Source organism: Acanthopagrus latus, chromosome 19, assembly GCF_904848185.1.
Source record: "Acanthopagrus latus isolate v.2019 chromosome 19, fAcaLat1.1, whole genome shotgun sequence".
NCBI classification, from domain to species: Eukaryota; Metazoa; Chordata; class Actinopteri; order Spariformes; family Sparidae; genus Acanthopagrus; species Acanthopagrus latus.
In genome coordinates this window covers 10,643,887-10,661,264 of record NC_051057.1, presented here as the reverse complement: position 1 = coordinate 10,661,264, position 17,378 = coordinate 10,643,887, and the positions used below count along the sequence as shown (strand labels likewise).

General features: G+C 43.8%; 2 protein-coding genes across 2 annotated transcripts; one reads left to right on the top strand and one right to left on the bottom strand.

Annotated features, from left to right (window-relative positions):
* The first annotated feature begins 4,362 nt into the window (after window positions 1-4,362).
* Window positions 4,363-8,227, top strand: LOC119008242 (beta-1,4-galactosyltransferase 1-like). The gene is made up of 2 exons (XM_037078309.1): window positions 4,363-4,878; window positions 5,684-8,227. Exons 1-2 carry the CDS (start codon window positions 4,486-4,488, stop codon window positions 6,350-6,352), a joined length of 1,062 nt encoding a protein of 353 aa, XP_036934204.1. The 5' UTR covers window positions 4,363-4,485; the 3' UTR covers window positions 6,353-8,227.
* Window positions 8,228-11,940: 3,713 nt separating this feature from the next.
* On the bottom strand, window positions 11,941-17,176 carry amer2 (APC membrane recruitment protein 2). Its single transcript, XM_037078378.1, has one exon. It carries the CDS (start codon window positions 17,013-17,015, stop codon window positions 14,952-14,954), a length of 2,064 nt encoding a protein of 687 aa, XP_036934273.1. The 5' UTR covers window positions 17,016-17,176; the 3' UTR covers window positions 11,941-14,951.
* Window positions 17,177-17,378: the final 202 nt, after the last annotated feature.

The following is a 17,378-nucleotide window of genomic DNA, read 5'->3' as shown; positions in this document are numbered from 1 at the left end:
GTCCAAAAAAAGCAGACCCGCCCACCTTCCGAAGGGATACCACAGTGCCAGCAAAGCCTTGTGTGGCTGAATCTGCAGGGGTTTACCAGTCTCGCTAGCTCCGTTTGGGTTGGATGTCCATCCAACAAGCCTGCTCCTCTCGTTGCAAATGTGTCTTGGTAAGCATCATTCCTGCTCCGAAACTCGAGTTGGTGGGAGCAGAGAAAATAAGCAAAAGAGAACGTGGGAGGAGGTGTAAAAAAAGAAAAGAAAAAAAAAATCTATTAAAAATGTTCAAACTGAAGCTGGATTCCATCTTTAGAGGCCTCAGGATCAGGTTTCTCTGCAAACAACAGCCCAGTTATCCAAAAGTGTGTGGTTGAGAACAGAAAGCAGAATTCTCTCAGAAAGAGACACATGCTAAACACACAAATTAATGCACATGGGCATGCATGTAATGTGTGTATGGGTTTATATATGTATGTGTATGTGTCTTGTGGGATGTACAGGATCCTACACACAGGCGTGCTAAGAGACTGCCAGTACTGTGTGGCTCACATGCACATTCTTTATTGGTGATACATGATCAGCCTCTAGTGGCGACACACCAGACTGCACTCATGTAATTGTACTGTACACATGATGGTACAATATGAAGTTTTTGGTGAAGGATTTTAATATTTACAATTTTGATGAGGTAAACACACAAACTTGGAAATATTTATTTTTTTCATAACTGAATAAACAAGCTGTTCTCAGAAGAAAATTTAAAAAAAATTTTTTTGAAACTACACTTTTAAAATAGTATACGTGCCTGTTAAACTCACAACAAAATAATCCCAATAGCAGATAAAACTATGTGCTTTCTGGTGGTTTGGTCACTTCCATTCTAACATTTCTTTCTCCACTAAACTAAGTACATAACTTTTAAACTTTATTTTTTTATTCTAAATGAGTGATATTTGAATTATAAGATCCTTTCTCTTCACTCTCTCAAACATCTACAACAACAAACCACTAATTAAATACCTGAGGCTGGAAAAGCACCCATATCCAGTATTATTCTAGCTTTTCAGGAGTCAAAAAGTTCAGCTTTTATGGTCACTAAATGCTTTTAGACAGAATTATGATTTAAGCAAATATTTAACATCTTGGTTGGCACCTCAGGCTATTTTTCAGCCCTGAGAACTCAAATTCAGCTGAGGGCCAACATCAACATATTAACCATGTATATCACATAACTGAGGCAGGAATGAAAACAAAAAAGGAATCCCCACGGTGGACGTGATGAACCATAGTAAATGGACAAAGGAACATCTCCATCAAAGCCCTGGGAAAAATGTTAGGGAATGTGGGAACATTTGCTTATTTCTTAACCCTTCCTCCCACAGCAGTGTCAGTAACACTACTTAAAGCCATAGCTTACATACAGCTATAATTAGCCGCTGGACAGAATCTCTAGCATGGGAATACATTACGAGTGAGCCTAAATTTGGAAAGGAAAGAAGGAAGGAAGGAAGAAAGAAAGAAAGAAAGAAAGAAAGAAAGAAAGAAAGAAAGAAAGAAAGAAAGAAAGAAAGAAAGAAAAGAAGAAAGAAAGAAAGAAAGAAAGAAAGAAAGAAAGAAAGAAAGAAAGAAAGAAAGAAAGAAACTTAACTGAGCCCGTTTCTTCATGACAGATACCAAAACAGACAAATACGCAGTTTTACAGCGCACACAGTCAGTACGCTTGCAGAGATGACAGTAGACAGCCTCAGTTTCAGTTATCTTTCCACCGCACAAGAAACACTCACTAAATTGAACACGGAGCTCTTTTTTGAGCAAAGCCAACCCAACGCACCAATTTGAGCTGAAACAACTGGTGTTTTTCACGTCAGCCAGAACAACACTTACATTTAAAATGACAAGATGGATAAAATAAAATCCAAACCTCGCTTACAGTAAAAGCCACCCTGGTGCATGGGATGTCTGGGGCAGCACGGCCATTAGCGGCGATGCAGTTAAGTGTTTTAAGACATGTTGTGTAGCACTGTCCGGAATTAATGACCTGATTATTTGTTCTCATAAGTCATGCTTTATTCTGCAACTACAAACCAAGCTGCCGCGTCCCTGTGGTCCCTGTTTGTAAGAGTTAACAACAGCGTCACCAGTTGAGTGTATAATGGGTGCAGTAGGAATCTTTGGCCTTCAGTGCTACTGGGTGGATCTTAAAGGTAATCTATTCAGGCTACAGAGTTCAGCTTTAAATCCAAATGCACAGTGTGGCATTTCTGCTGCTCGGGGTTTCTCCGTCAAAACAAATGGCAACCTTTGGTGACATTGTGAAGCAGCTTGGGATCATGGGAGTTGTTGTCTTTGTCATCAGACAGTCACCATTGCTGATGGAAAATTTATGAAGTGACTCAGGCCCAAATGTTCACAGACAACGTGAATCTCTGGGTTTGAACATTGATGAAAATATTTGGGATAAAGTGACTACATAACGCAACAAAAATATACACCCAAGTCTATTAGGTTCTTAGACATTCTGATGCAGAACTGTTACATATTCTGTCTTTAATTCAGACAAACCTAGTTATATGTACTTGTGGAAAGCCACTAGTCAGATTGTCACTGCTGAGGAAAACATCTTTCATCACTTAAAATGACCATGACGTTCTAACTGATGAAATGACAATAAAGCCAGTTACCTAAATGTTGCAGTTAAGTATTTTACTTCATCACTGGTAGACAAAGTCATGACATTGCACACTTGTGAGCCAGTACGTTATTTAAGGAACCAGACAACCATGTTCTCAGACCCCAGACCCCCAGGCGCACATGTGTCATCCAACCAGTTCCAAACAGAGGCAATCATTTGTCAATTAACATCAACAGTTAACATCATGATGGGGTGCCGCTTAGCTCAGTTGGTAGCGCATGCGACCCATGTGCCGAGGCTCTGCAGCGGACTCCCGGCCCGGGTCCCCCCGCTGCGTGTCACCCCCCCTCCCTTACCCTGCCTCCTGTCACACTCTTCAACTATCCTGTCAATAAAGCCAGAAAAGGCCAAAAAAAACAAAAACAATTAATATCATGAGATGTTTTATTATCACTTGAAATGTTATAAATATATTCTGTCTTATTTAATCAAATGTGACCATATTTGAGAAAATCCCAGTACATTCTTTAGAATGTATGGATGCAAAGACGTTCAAACAATATGATGACTTAATGGAAAACAAACACCATGTCTCCCAGTTCCGTACTGTGAGTGATAGTTAGCTCATATGCTCCGGCTGTTAGCAGGAAAGGATCCATTTCTCCACACTGAAACTAAATATCCCCCCCCCTCCACGTCACACTGCACCCTTCATCTGAATGTGTCAGATCTGCAGAGCTGTGCTTCAAAACCCTCAGTTTTCTATTTACCTATTGATTACCCATGTTAGCTTAAAACATCTCTATACCTTAACTGCAGGCTTTCCTCGGCTCAACATACTCCAGTTAGTGACCTTCTGGTGATGACTAGATCATCACAAAAGGCCTAAAGACATACACTGAAACAGCCCTGAATGCACAGTTCCTTCAGGGGACAATGTAAAGATGGGTGCGAACTGTTCAACTGATACCTGACCCCATTTGTCTGTATTGACATAAGACCAGGTTCCTCATTGTTTTTTTTTGGTTGCACTCCCCTAGCTGGCCTGCGATTGGCTCATCTGCCCATGAATAGGAACCGCTGTGCAAGATATCATCCGGTGACATTACCAGGCAGACACTTTGGAAATCCCCTTAGTACTGTTCTTCCTGCTGAGGGAATATCATGCCCTGCAGTATTTGTAAGGTGACACACTATTTCTACAAGAGTAAGGGCAACAGACAGAAATCAGAGGGACATCTGCTCGTGTATGTGCGTGATAAATTTCAGATTTTTTTTTTCCAAAAAGATCTGTCTGAGGACTTATTTCAGGGTTGAGAGCATGTTCTTTGACCAGCTTTAGACCAGACACTCAAGCAGTCACACACCAGCAGAGGGCCCCATCTGCCAACATACAGGAGATATTATTAATGCTCTATTATATATCGCATTAATACTGTATTTTTCATTTTAGCCAGTAATACAATTGTTTTTCTTGCTAGTGCATTACTCTTGTGTTTGTTGTTGTCTAATAAAATTAAAATCAGTCTGAAACAAGCACTTGTAGATAATATAGAAATTAAAATAACATACATGATGGTATTGTAGACATACTGAGTCACACAATAATCTTCTTTTAACTGAACCATACAATAGATTCTGGGTTCGTGGAAACACATGATGTAAAGCATCATCAATTATTAACATAAGGTGTGCAGCCTAACCTGGTCTGCTGACGTGACCAAGGAGGCTGGTGAAAGAAAATAAAAAACCTGTCTGGCTGCTTTTGTGTTGAACATTGGAAAACATTGGACTTGCAAATCACAGGTGGCAGAGACACACGGGAGCTGATGAGTACACAGCACTGACCAACAGGGATAGCAAAAATGCTGAAAAGACTTTTTAATATCCTGACCCTTTTAATTGTGCTTGGGCTGGTGTGTTTTACTCTGCTTCTACTCCACAGCCATAACTGCACTCTAACTTTTCCGACTCAGCCACGTAGTGTGGCAAATGGAAATGACACCCTTTCTCAGATGACAACAAAACACGAGAAACAGCTGAGGGGGAAAATGGAGACAACTGAAACCAGCCAAAAGATGGTGGCTCCTACGAAAAAGACTTTAGGATCCTGTCCTGACATCCCTCCAAACCTTGTTGGTCCTCTGCATGTCGAGTTTGACTCAACCCGGACTATTGATGAGGTGAGAGAGGGTCTCAGCTCTCGTCTTCAGGAGGGAGGACGATACAAGCCACCAGATTGCATCTCACAACATAAGGTGAGTGAATGAATGAACAGAACAGAACGTAGAATAATAGTATTAAGTGCAGAAATAAAAAGATAACTTTTCAATTTTATATGAAGTATAATGGTATAATGTGTCAAAACAAAATGACTGAAATAAGCGCTTATGAATATTACCTTTATCTAAAGGGGAACTATTTATTTTTTCAAGAAGAAACTGAAACTCAGAATTTAATATTTACATATCAATGAGGTATTCATTTAAACTCAGGAATATTTAGTTTTTCCATAAATGAATAAACACGCTGTACTCAGAGGAACATAAGGTCCGCAGAACACTGTCTGAAGCTAGAAGGGTGGTGATGAAATTTAGTATGAAATTCCCATTGTCCCTTGAGGCCAGTTTGTTGATTCAGTATTCAATATCTTTCTTTTCTGATTAAAATTTCTTCCCCAAAATGACACCTTTAATTGCAGGCAGCCCTTATTTACAATGATAATGAGCAACAGTTTAAAAAGACATAAAATATGCAAACTATTCAAGGATGCAAAACTAAACAACTAAGACATGTTTATAGAAACAGTTTGTTAAAGATGCAAGATCCAAAAACAATTTAGTTTAAAAAAAAAAAAAAAGAACAACAGAAACTGAATGTTTTTATGAACATGGATCTAAATTAACCCAGTGTTCTAAGTAGCAGCCATACTTCATCGTATTCTGCATCAACTGCTAAAAGACTTACTGATGTTAAAATGGTTTTCAAATACTGACTGGACTTGACTTTTAATGGTTTTTACATCTATATTAAAGCAAACTTTCGTATCTAATTTCTGTCAAGGTGGCGATCATCATCGCGTTCCGAAATCGGCATGAGCACCTGAAGCACTGGCTGTATTACCTCCATCCTATATTGATACGACAGCAGTTGGACTATGGTGTGTATGTCATCAATCAGGACGGTGAGGGCGTCTTCAACCGGGCTAAACTGATGAACGCAGGCTATGTCGAAGCACTGAAGCAATACGATTATGAGTGCTTTGTCTTCTCGGACATTGACCTGGTTCCTATGGATGACCGCAACCTCTATAGATGTTTTGACAATCCACGACATTTGGCCGTGGCTATGGACAAATTTAACTTCCAGCTACCTTATAACCAATACTTTGGTGGGGTTTCGTCATTGTCCAAAAGCCAGTTCCTGAAGATCAACGGCTTCCCGAACACTTACTGGGGCTGGGGAGGTGAGGACGACGACATCTATAAGCGAGTAATCTTCCGTGGGATGTCCATTTCTCGACCTGACATGGTGATGGGAAAGTACAAGATGATCAAACACGTGAGAGACAAGCACAATGAGCCTAATCCCGAGAATCCGCATAAACTGAGCAAAACCCAGTGGACCATGGATAAAGATGGGATTAATACCCTAAAATACACAGTCAAGGAGATTGTGAAGGATAGACTGTACACTTTTATCAATGTGGACATTGACGCCCCGCCAAGCTGAAGGAGGATGTGGATCTGGGACTGCTGTTTACAGTAGACTCATTGGTGTTTCAGTGTTGATCTCAACCAACTCTGTCTTGGGGCGTGTGCCAGATTATCAATGCAAGCATGTGCATAAATGTGTGTGCGTGCACGTGTGTGTGTGGGTGGGTGTGAGCGAGTGACATAAAGTCAATGTAAACGTCATGAAGTACAAAGATTCTTGCCAGTTGGCGCAATCCTCAAAAGTATATCACTGTGTGAAATTCACTCTGTTTAGTGCCTTCACATAGTTCTAATGTACAACCAGCTTTCTGCTGACTTTTATTTTCTGCTCATGTCTTTTTTAAACCTTTTCTATTCTAGCATACTTCCCTATTTCTACTTGTTTTAATGCTCAGTTTCTTGACATCTTCTCACTTGTTTTTTTAAATGTATTTTTAAATGCAATTGTTAATTTCTTTTAATGTTATTTGTGTGCCCCTGTAGAGCACTTTGAGTTGCCTTTTGTCTGAATTGCGCTATACAAATGTCCTGCGATGAGCTGGCAACTCATCCATGGTGTACCCTGGCCTATGCCCATTGTGTGAACTGGATTTGGCCCCAGTCAGCCCCACAGCCCCTTAGGGGGAAACGGCAACATCCCGCGACCCTCACGGATGAGCGGAAAGACAACGAAATGAAAAACGAAATGAATTTGCTTGGCCCTGCCTTTCCTCACAGAAATGGAAAGGCTGGTAATGGTAAGTGGTGGTTTTGAAACACCACATCAAAGGCAGTTTGACAAGGGTTGCATCTAGTACACTTTTATGAATGGCAATTGCAGATATTACATAAGTTTGGCCAATGAGGTGGTGAAGGGGTTTCACATTTTTTCTTTCTAAGTTATACAATAGTTAGTTTTTTTTGTACTTGACATTAGTGTTACTGCATTTGCTCATTGTGCATATGGAGCACACTGGAAACAATGAGAAACATATAGTTAGACTTTTGTGTTGAAACCTTTTCATGCAATGTCGTAATGGCAGCCATTTTCCTCTTGATGTCATGGTATGAAGCTCAAATGCTGGGACCAGGTTATGCTGCTGTGTTACTGTGCTGGGTTGCAAGTTGAGAAAACGTAGGGAATGTTTACCGCCTCCAAATCTATCGGCAGCTGAAAAGACAGTGGATTGTGAATTTCAACCAGTTTTTACTTTTCCTACACCTAAGCACGTACTTTATGTGCCTTAACCTAATCAAACCATAACCGTTTGTGACGCATGTAAAGTAAGGAAATGCAACACAGCACTATTACAGTAAATATTATGCATCATAGCTAAACGGGGAGAAGTTGGGAAAGAGATGTTTGAAAATCTGGAGGGACATCAGGCAATATTTCATGGAACAACAACATGGTTTTGTAACCATTTCGCGTCCAATCAACAAAAGTCAACATTGGCATCCAACCGCTGCCTCGCTGACATTAACATTTGATTCCATTCAGTGTGTTTCACCTCCAGGCTTAAACAAATGTAGGGCTTGCAGCCCGGAACACAGAAGGACAACGTTTGAGCTTCACACCCTGAGTGTCATGGCCGCCATATGAATATGGTCTATAAGCTCTACACAACTATTTTTTTTTGCCCTTTTTTTGAGGTTGTGGGTTAATAATGACAAAGGTAAACAAATAATTTTGGTGGCAATGACACGCTGCTTAATGTGTCTTGTTTTTCTTCTTTCTGATGGTTGGGTTTACTGTTATTTGTGGCCTTTTGCAATGAAGATGTATTTTACACAATCCAAACCCATGTGATGACTGTACCTACTCTTTGTTATCTGTATTAATGTGTGGTTTGGTCATTATTGTAATGGTCCATGAACTGAGCCTGTAACCATTCAAAATAAAATAAGTCAATCCCTCTAACAATGTGTCAGGTAATCGTTGCTGAGGTGAATCAAGTTCCACAAGGTCCATGTTAAGCATCTGTTACAGTTGTCTTACTGTAAGGTCAGTTGTGTCAGAAAACCAGTCACTTGCTGTAACCGAAGTACTTGCAGGAGAGGCATGCAAAAGAGATTTGTGTCGGATATGACAAAACTCTCACAGTAACATAAAAACACATTTCAGACAACGCTACAAATGCCATTATTGATGCAGTTTATTGGTCCAGTTCTTTGTAGATTTTGTCCCATCAATTTCTGTGTATGAAATTAGCAAGCCTGCACAGGTTTTCAGTGTCAGCACAGTCGCTTTATCATCTCTCAGTCTGAACGCGGTGTAGAAACCTGAAGGAACAGGAGTAGGAAAAAGGCTCCTGCTTGACATCGGTGTGCCAGCGCCGTGCTTTTAATCGGTTTAATCCTGAATGGATGACTTGACAGAATGTTTGTACTGTGCTTGTTTTCGCGAAAGAAAATCTGTTAAGCCTGCCTGTGTGACGCTAATTTAACTAAAACACAGAACATTTACACTGCAGATGTGCTGCTTGTATGGGAAGCGATGGGACTCACGCTTAGAGTGTCAAATACATAGCATTCCTCGAATTTAAGACCACCTTTTTAACCTATTGCTGGCGTTTCCACCCTTATTCGAGATTATGACTACGTAACATTAGTGGGTCATGTTGATAATGTAAATGTTTTTTATGGAGCCAAAATATTTTTTTTAACAGAGCTTGTGGAAAGGTGCAGAATAAATGTTAGCTAACGGGTGGTTACGTACCAGTTGTGTCCAACAAAGGTTTGAGTACAAATCTAGTTGAGTGGAAATGTTAATTCAATATTTAATAGTAAATTCAAGCCATTGTGCTGTGCATCAGCCCATTAACCAACTCCCCTGACCTAATCACTACTCTCGTGATTCATAACTCAATTCATATTCTGCTCTGCTGCTCAGAAGCTCTCATTCAGTTGGCGACTGATTCGAGAATCTCGTTTCCAGGCGTGGTATCATTTCAAAGTTAGAATTTGTCACAGTGGACAAATCACGATCTTTAATGGGTCCTTTATACTATTCAACGAGTGCAAACCGGTTTAAAACGTTTCAGCTTTCGCCCAGCATCACAGTGTGCTGCATGCATGTGTCTTCACGATGTACAGCTGATTCACGGAGTCAAAGCCCTGCGGTTGATGAATTATTGAAAAGTGGGATTGCACAACATCGCCCTGACAGGAACTGTGGCATCATATGAGAGCGAGTGAAATAAGTGAGGAAGGATAGAGGGGGGCAGAGGGAAGGGGATGCACAGAGAGGAAAAATGGTGGTGATGGTGGCAGGGGCTCTCTGTGAGGTTGCAGAGGTGAAAACCAAAGTCGATCCTTTGCATGAAGAATTGATGTGTTAGAGGATGTGTGCTGAAGGTCAGAGCACTTCCTTCTTCACACGCCTGTTGATGGTTTATTATGGGATGTTCACGTTTACACTCTGACAAGGAGTAAGGATATGCAGCTGTGTCTGTGACCACATCGTACATTCATGTGCTCCTCGACGTGTAGGTGAGCACGCTCGTTTTACTGTAGCAGCAGCACTCTCACACACACACTGTGTCAGAAACCGCCGCCGCCACCCCCCCCAAAACACACTCCCATCCTCCTTCCTGCCCAGCCCCCTCTTTTCATTGGTTGACCTAGTGGAGTTACTATGGGAACGGCTGTAGAGAGGCTGCCATGCAGAATGTGGGGTACAGCGTTTGAATGGTGCTTAGGGCTCCATCACATGCACATTTATCAGGGCAAGGAAACCCTGCCTACCATGAGATTTTTTAGAAATATCAGTCTGACCTTCAGCTGTGTCTGTAATTCAGTGGCTACATTCAACACAGGGCAGTCTACTTTACTACTGTGCTGTATAGCAAAATATAAACACCTCCTCATTTTATCATTTTCAACTAATATATTATTATGATATCTCAAGCGTACAGTATATAATAAAAATAGTTTTATGTTAGTATATTATATAATAGTCAAAGTTTATAGGGACTGTGGCAGAGCACTTACACAATATCACTTTGTTGAAATGATAAAAGTTAACTTAAGTAGATACGGATATAGCCTGGAATATGGACACGTAGTCAGCCTCATGTTCCTGCTCTAAGGAAAGGCTGCTGAGAGAAATCCAGACACTCGCAAGAAACTAGCCTTGCTACATCATACGGATAACTGATTGTACAGTTGGCTGGCTGAAGCAATTATACACATGCTATGCTCCTATGTCAAAGCAAGACCATGTTACACATTTATTCAGTCATAGTGTTAAAAATAAAAATGTCGAACATAAGAGCAGTAAAAATCACCCTCATTCCATTCAAAATAGACCCATGAGTCTGGTGTCTCACACCAGCACATTATCAATGCTACTTGTGGCTCTTGTACACAAAGTTGTGCAGGCTGGCTGAACACTACATTTAAGAGCACTGAAAGTAGATGGAATAAAATCTAAATAAAGACTTGCTCTCCCACTTCTTCTTTTCCAAACATCTTTCTCAGTCCCTCTATTGTTCTCTTGACATCTGTGGTATGTATCAAGAGGAACTTGTTTCTCAGTTCAAACTAAATCCATGCACTCATACAAGATTTATGCACCAAAACAAACAAACAAACACACACACACACACACACACACACACACACACACACACACACACACACACACACACACACACAGGCGCAGACATGGCTCACAATGAGGACCACATCCAGCACCCGAACACCAGCAGCAGCAGCAGCAGCAGCAGCAGCAGCAGCAGCAGATTAATGATGAGATCAGCCGACACACACGCGCACCAGCGCGCACCGTTCTCTCTGTCAGCATCACTAGCTTTGATCCGGTGGGCCGGTACAAGTGAGTGTTATGGTCTTACGTAAGGCTTTTACATAAACCTCAGTGTGCAGAAACAGAGAGAGAGAGAGAGAGAGAGAGAGAGAGAGAGAGAGAGAGAGAGAGAGAGAGAGAGAGGAAGGGAGCTTGATGGGGGGGGGGGGTTTGCTGCACCATTACAAAGGGGATTCGCACTGCACCAAATCCTCCTCCCACTGCACATGCATGCGCGCCCACACCACAACAACATATAAGCTTTTCTCCAGCAACATGTGTCCTCCTCTGAACAATGAGACCCTCCCTTTCATCCGTATTCAGGACACATAAACACAGACACACACACACACACACACAGGTTCCACATGCATCAGCTGTGCATCAGCTGCCTGTCTTTGTCATCATTTTGGCTGTCGGTCTCTGTCTCTTTGTCCTCTCCCATGAGACCAACAGCAGACAATGACACGTGCGAGAGGCTTTCCTCTCAGCGATCAATATAATGTATTGATAGCCGATTGCTCTCAAGCCAAGCCAACCCCTCTCCAAGTGCGATGCCACAACAAAAATGCCACACACTGCACGTCAACAAAAGCATGTCTGTCACCCTTTCTCCCAGCCAGCCTGCTCCTTGGGGATTTAAAGCCACCAGGATGCAGGATGTGGGGGTGGAGAGACGGAGAAGGGAGTTGAAGAGGGAAACGCTCTTTTTAGTTTGGATTTAATTCTACAGGCACACAAAACCTCTAACATTTAGGTGTAGGGATTCTTGTGTGAATGTGGTTACAAAGAGTCAGGAGCTGGTCCATCAGCGCAAACACAGTTTTATTCATTAAATATGAAAAGTGGAAAGATTTCACACTGTGAACAAACAGACAGTAACAAAAAGAAGGAAAACATAATGTGCTTTTCATCGCAGAGAATGGTCACAAAAAAGGCCCAGATTTGTAATCAGAAAGAAAAGAGGGTCAATGGCATCAGTCTGGAAAGGAAATACAAGGAAGTGAGCAAAGTGGCAATATGGTGGCCTCAGTGTTATCATTACTTTGCTTATGGATGGATGGATCGAGGTACCAAAATGTTCAACTTAAAGTTTTTAACTGAGAAGTGGAGGTACAACCTTTCTATTTTCACACCAAACTGTAGCAGGTGGTAGATCAACCAAGGAATATCTAAACAAACATATGAGGCATAAAGATCTTTCCTTTTCCAGTTCAAAGTTCCCTTCTCTTAGTCTTCACATTAATTCCATTTGGTTGGTGACATTCATGGAGGGAAATCATGGACTCTTCGGAATCACCCAAAAAGTCACTTTATGCCACCGCCTGTTTCCATCCAATCACTCTTTAGTCAGTCGGCACTCAAAGGCATGGGGAATGAGGGTGATTGCATGATAAATCAAAAGAGTGAAGAGCACAGTGTAGGCAGAGAAAACATAAAAGGACATGATCATCCTCTGCTCCCCAGATGACCTTTATCCTGCCCTTTTTAATTGGGTGAGAAACACACTTACTGCAGAACAGACCTCGGATCAGGTTACCCCATGGCCTGTCCTGCGCTGCACCGTGAGGAGCCTGAAAAGACATCTGAACCCGGAGCAGTGTTGTGGATCAATCGTCACAATCCTAAATGAGATGGAAAGCTATCATGAACTAGAATGACCCCATTGGTAACATTATGGTCAGGATTAGAGAGAACTTGCATCATCTCAAATGTCTTTTTCCTATAAAAATAAATAAATAAAAGTCTCTCGTTAACTGAAGGGCAGGGTGAACACTCTGCTCCCTGTAACTTGTCTCGCTGAATCACTGACAAAGGCCTTTTAAGACTGCATTACACCCCCTCATTCTTAAAACAAGTGGTGCTTTGCGAGGCTGCAACACTGTGCAGTAGTCTGTCTTTGCTTTTCAGAGCACGGGGGACTTAGCAAGCAGCAAACTCCACCATTTGTCTTGCCCCCACATAAGAGGGACAAAGAGGAAAACAGGCCAACAGAGGAAAATATATGCTGACCAATGATCTACAATGATGTCAAGCTACATTCAGATTCACCCACTGCTGTGGTGGTGGCTCCTATTATGAACTTGTACAATGCTATATTAGCAGGAAAAGAAGGGTGAAAGACTTTAATATCAGTCCCCAATGTTTTTCTTTGTGTCATAAGCTATGACTCAGTTAATCATGAGACTAAAACATATTTCCGTCATCTGTATTTCCTTGTGTGGTGACTGTTGGGTCACAGCCTACTTTTACAAAAAAACAAAACAAAACAAAAACACCTGCAGGCATATTCTGGCTCGCTAACACTGGCTGACAGAAAGAATGCCTCCTTGTCCTCGGCTCACATCAGCCTCGACAGTGTTAGTTAGTAGAGATGAACAGACAGAACAGAAAGCAGAGCACTGAAGGAGCTGGTGCCATCACAGTTTAAGATCCGTGCAGTGTGAGTAAGGAAGGAGGAGCCTATAAAAACAGTATGAAATCCAGTGAGGGAGAAAGTACTAACTAGAAAAAATTGGATGTTTGTGCATGTGTCCTTAGAGAAGAAAGTCATCCAGCATAGCTACTAAGACAGTGCCAAAGGTTGAACAGTGTGTGTGAAGAAGATCATTCAGCATGAGACGATGTTCCCTGACCTTTGCGCCTTGTAGGTGTGGCACTGCATGCAGAGAGGGAGAGGGTGTGTGCATGTACAATTTTGTGTGTGTGTGTGTCGAAGCATCAGTGCAAAGGATCCCTCCAGGATGAGTATTGCGATAGTTTCGTAAGTTTCCATTGGTAGGTTCAACAGTTGTAAATCCCAGAGATTGACATCCTATGGATGTACTTGGGGTGATGCGTTGGGTTATAAGCGAGATCCAAATGGAACAGGCTGATGCTAAGCATGAAGTCCATCCACAATTAAAAAAAAAAAAAAGAAGAAAAGAACCAGTCAAAACAGAGGAGGTCCCCCTCTCAGAAAAACATACGATGTTGTGTGGCATTCCGCAGGGTAGCTTTGCCACATGTGTAGCTGTATGAAAGTATGTAAGTAATAAAACCAGTTCAGATCTCGGTATTTGCACATACAGTTTAATAATCAGTGAACGGTCGGAAGAAGACCAACTTCAAAGAGCAAAACAGAAAACAGCCGAACCAAAACGTTGGGTTATTCCAGGATACTGTTGAGTCTGTTCAAGATATTAGAGGCTTTGAAATGAAGGTTTTCATTTTTTCTTTTTCTTTTTCTTTTTTTTTTTTTTTTTACTTTGGCTCTAAAATCAAAGGATTAGGAGGTAATTTGTTACAGATTAGACAAAATGACAAACTCGGGGGGGGGGGGGGAACCCACTGATTAGTTTAGGTCCTTATCAGCAAATCATGTTATGCCATGTGGAATTCCATAAGAAAAAATGTAAAAGATACAAAGGTGCTCTGCTTTTTCTTTCTTTCGCAGTGTGCAATCATGAGCTGTCAAAACCCTCAGCGGGTCAGGGGCTTTTTTCCAGGAGAAGGTACAAGGCAAATGTGTCTATTGCGAGTCCATGGATTGTCAAGAGTCAGCCTCCAAAGTTCCAGTGAGAGCTGCGAAGTGTTAACCCAGCTTTTTGGAGTCTCCTCGTGACTTTCTCGAGTGAACAAACCCACTTATTCTATTCTAGCCTGTCGTAAGCCAAAACACTTAAGGAATGAGAGCTTTTAAGATTTGAGAGGAATTTATAGGCTGTTAACTCTACGGCTCAACATTTTTCTTGGTCTGGGAAAACTTTTGGCTCTGCATAAACAGCATCAAAGTGATGTACACTCAAGTCCATAAGTTAGAAGGAGGGAACTGCCCATCTGAGAGAAACTACTTCTTGTGGGCTGTTCCTCTGCCAGGTTTGTTTCCAGAGCGACGAACGGGCACCTTTGATACAGGGATCCTGGTGCGAGCTGGGGGAGGCGCGTCAGTCTTTGGTGGAGGGGACTCGGCCTCCAGAACAGAGGAGAGCGCTGACTGGCTTGCAGAGTGGGGGGGTGGCGTTTTACTACTGCTTACTGGGATCTTCGACTCCCGAGGAAGGCTAGTGCTGCCTTTCATCGATCGGAAGGAGGAAGACGAGGAGGAGGAGGGAGGAGTTGTTTGGGAAGTTGGGCTCAGTTTGTATTCAGTGGATGGAGAGGGAGTAGTGTGTCGATCGTCCTCCTGCTCTTCATCCTCTCCTTCAGGGTCATTGTAGAGGTCGTACAGGTGGTCTCCAGAGCAACTGTCGCGTGACAGGGCCATCCTCTCGTTACGCTGCAGCCCGCTCTCATCGGGTGTTGCCGTGGGTGTTGCTGAGGGAGTGTCCCAGTAGCCCTCATCACTAAGCGGCTCTTTTTCACCAGGGGAGGTGGGAAGGCGGCCATGTGTGTGAGGGAGAGGGGGTTTAGCCGTCCGACTTCCTGCCCCGCCAACTACTGGAATCTTACTGAGTCCCAGTGCCTTCACCTGGGGCACCTTTCGGTCTGCACTCCTGGGGGCTGAGGGCAGGTGGCTGCTCACGAGGCTGGAGGTGGCGCGTGGGGGATAAGTGGAAGTGGGGGTGGAGGAGGGAGGTTGGTGCAATCGGGGCAAGGCAGGGGAGTTGTCACCTGTAGAGGGCAGCATGTGCCAAAGCCCCTGCATATCTGCATCATCCACTCCTTCTGGACTGGCCATTTCTTCCCCTCCACCCATGTAGGCCACCACACCACTACCTGCAGGGTGCTGCTGCGGTGGAGGCGGTGCCCGGGCCCGGGCTGGGAGGGAGGAAGGCACTGAGCTTGTGGAAACAGAAAACATGGGCTGGGTCAGCTGGGAAGGTAGAGAGGTTTTGGCCGGGGAGCCACGAGTCATGGCACTGGTGATGCCAACTGCTCTGCCAGCACTCGCTCCCACACTGCCTCCTCCCCCGCCACTGCTGCTGCTGCTGGTGCCACTGCCCCCATTACCCACTGGCCCCTCCTCGTCTGCGTCAGCAATAATGTCACCGCAGCCCGTCAGTGAATCAAAGCTCTTAAGGGATGTGACGTCAGTGAAGAGGAGAGAGCAGAGGCGATCCACCGAGGGCTCCGAAGGTGGGTCGCCTGTGCTGCAGCGATCCAAAGGGGGCGTAGCGAGGGAGGGAGTGAGGCTGGAAATTGAAGCTTTGGCTTTTTGGATGGGAGGGCGCAGAGGCGAGTCAGTGGGAGTGTAAGGAAAGGGGGAGTCTGGCTCACCAGATGGCCCTGGCATGGCAACACAGTGTGGGGGTGTCATGGTAGCACTAGTAGTGGGAGTCTCTAGGTTAGGTTCTGTCTCTGCATTCCCACAATCCTCTTGGTGATGATGCGGAGGGGGTTCAAGGGTGAGCGTAATATCCTTTACCTTTTCAGAATCAGCAACATCCCCATCCTTCTCCCTCTTCCTCTCCACTTCCTCCCCTTCTCCCTCGTTTGTTTTTTCCTTGCGTCTCCATCGCATGCTGCTGAAAAAGCCCTTCAGGCCCCTCCCTCTCCGAACAAGTCCCGCCCCTCCATTTTCACTAGACCTAAAACTCCCACGCCGAAGTAGAGAGAAGAAACTCAGCGATTTGCTGAGAGACCTCACTGGTCCCGTCTCCAGGCTGGCAAGCCCCTCCCCTCTCCGTCCATCAGCATCGTTGTTCGAGCCCGTTAGTCCATCGTGGGTTTTACTCCTAACGAGTTCCACTGACGCCGAGCTGTTTCCGTTCAAAGAATTCCCATTGTCAGAATTCCCGTTGTTCCCGCTGTTTGTAGCCCCTTTGTTCCTGAAGGAGAAGAAGCTGGCCATTCCCGAGCCAGTGCGCCGCTTTCCGAAGAGTTTGAAGGCAGCTTTGTTGATCTTCCCTGTGGGCTGGGGGTCACACTGAGGGGCCACAGGAGGCTCCACACACTCCGACTGCACCTCCATTATCTTGCACTCTATCGCTCCCACTCTATCGTCTCCCTCAAGCTCTCCAGCTGCCTTTCTGTCCTCTCTCTCTCTCTCTCTGGCCACACATACACTGACCCCCGCTCTCTCTCTCTCTCTCTGTCTCTCTCTCTCTACACCCTTCTGTCTGGTGCTCTTTCACTCCCACTCTGACTTGCTTTAACGCCTGCCTGCTGGTTTTCTCTCTCAGCCTCCCTCCCTCCTCTCATTCTCTCTCTCTCTCCCTCTCGCTCTCTCTCTCTCTGTCTCTCTCTCACAGGCACACACACACACATGCTGGGAGCTGCTCCTGACAGTATCCATGGCAACTGGGTGGGCTAAGCAGCTTTCGTCAACGTTGGC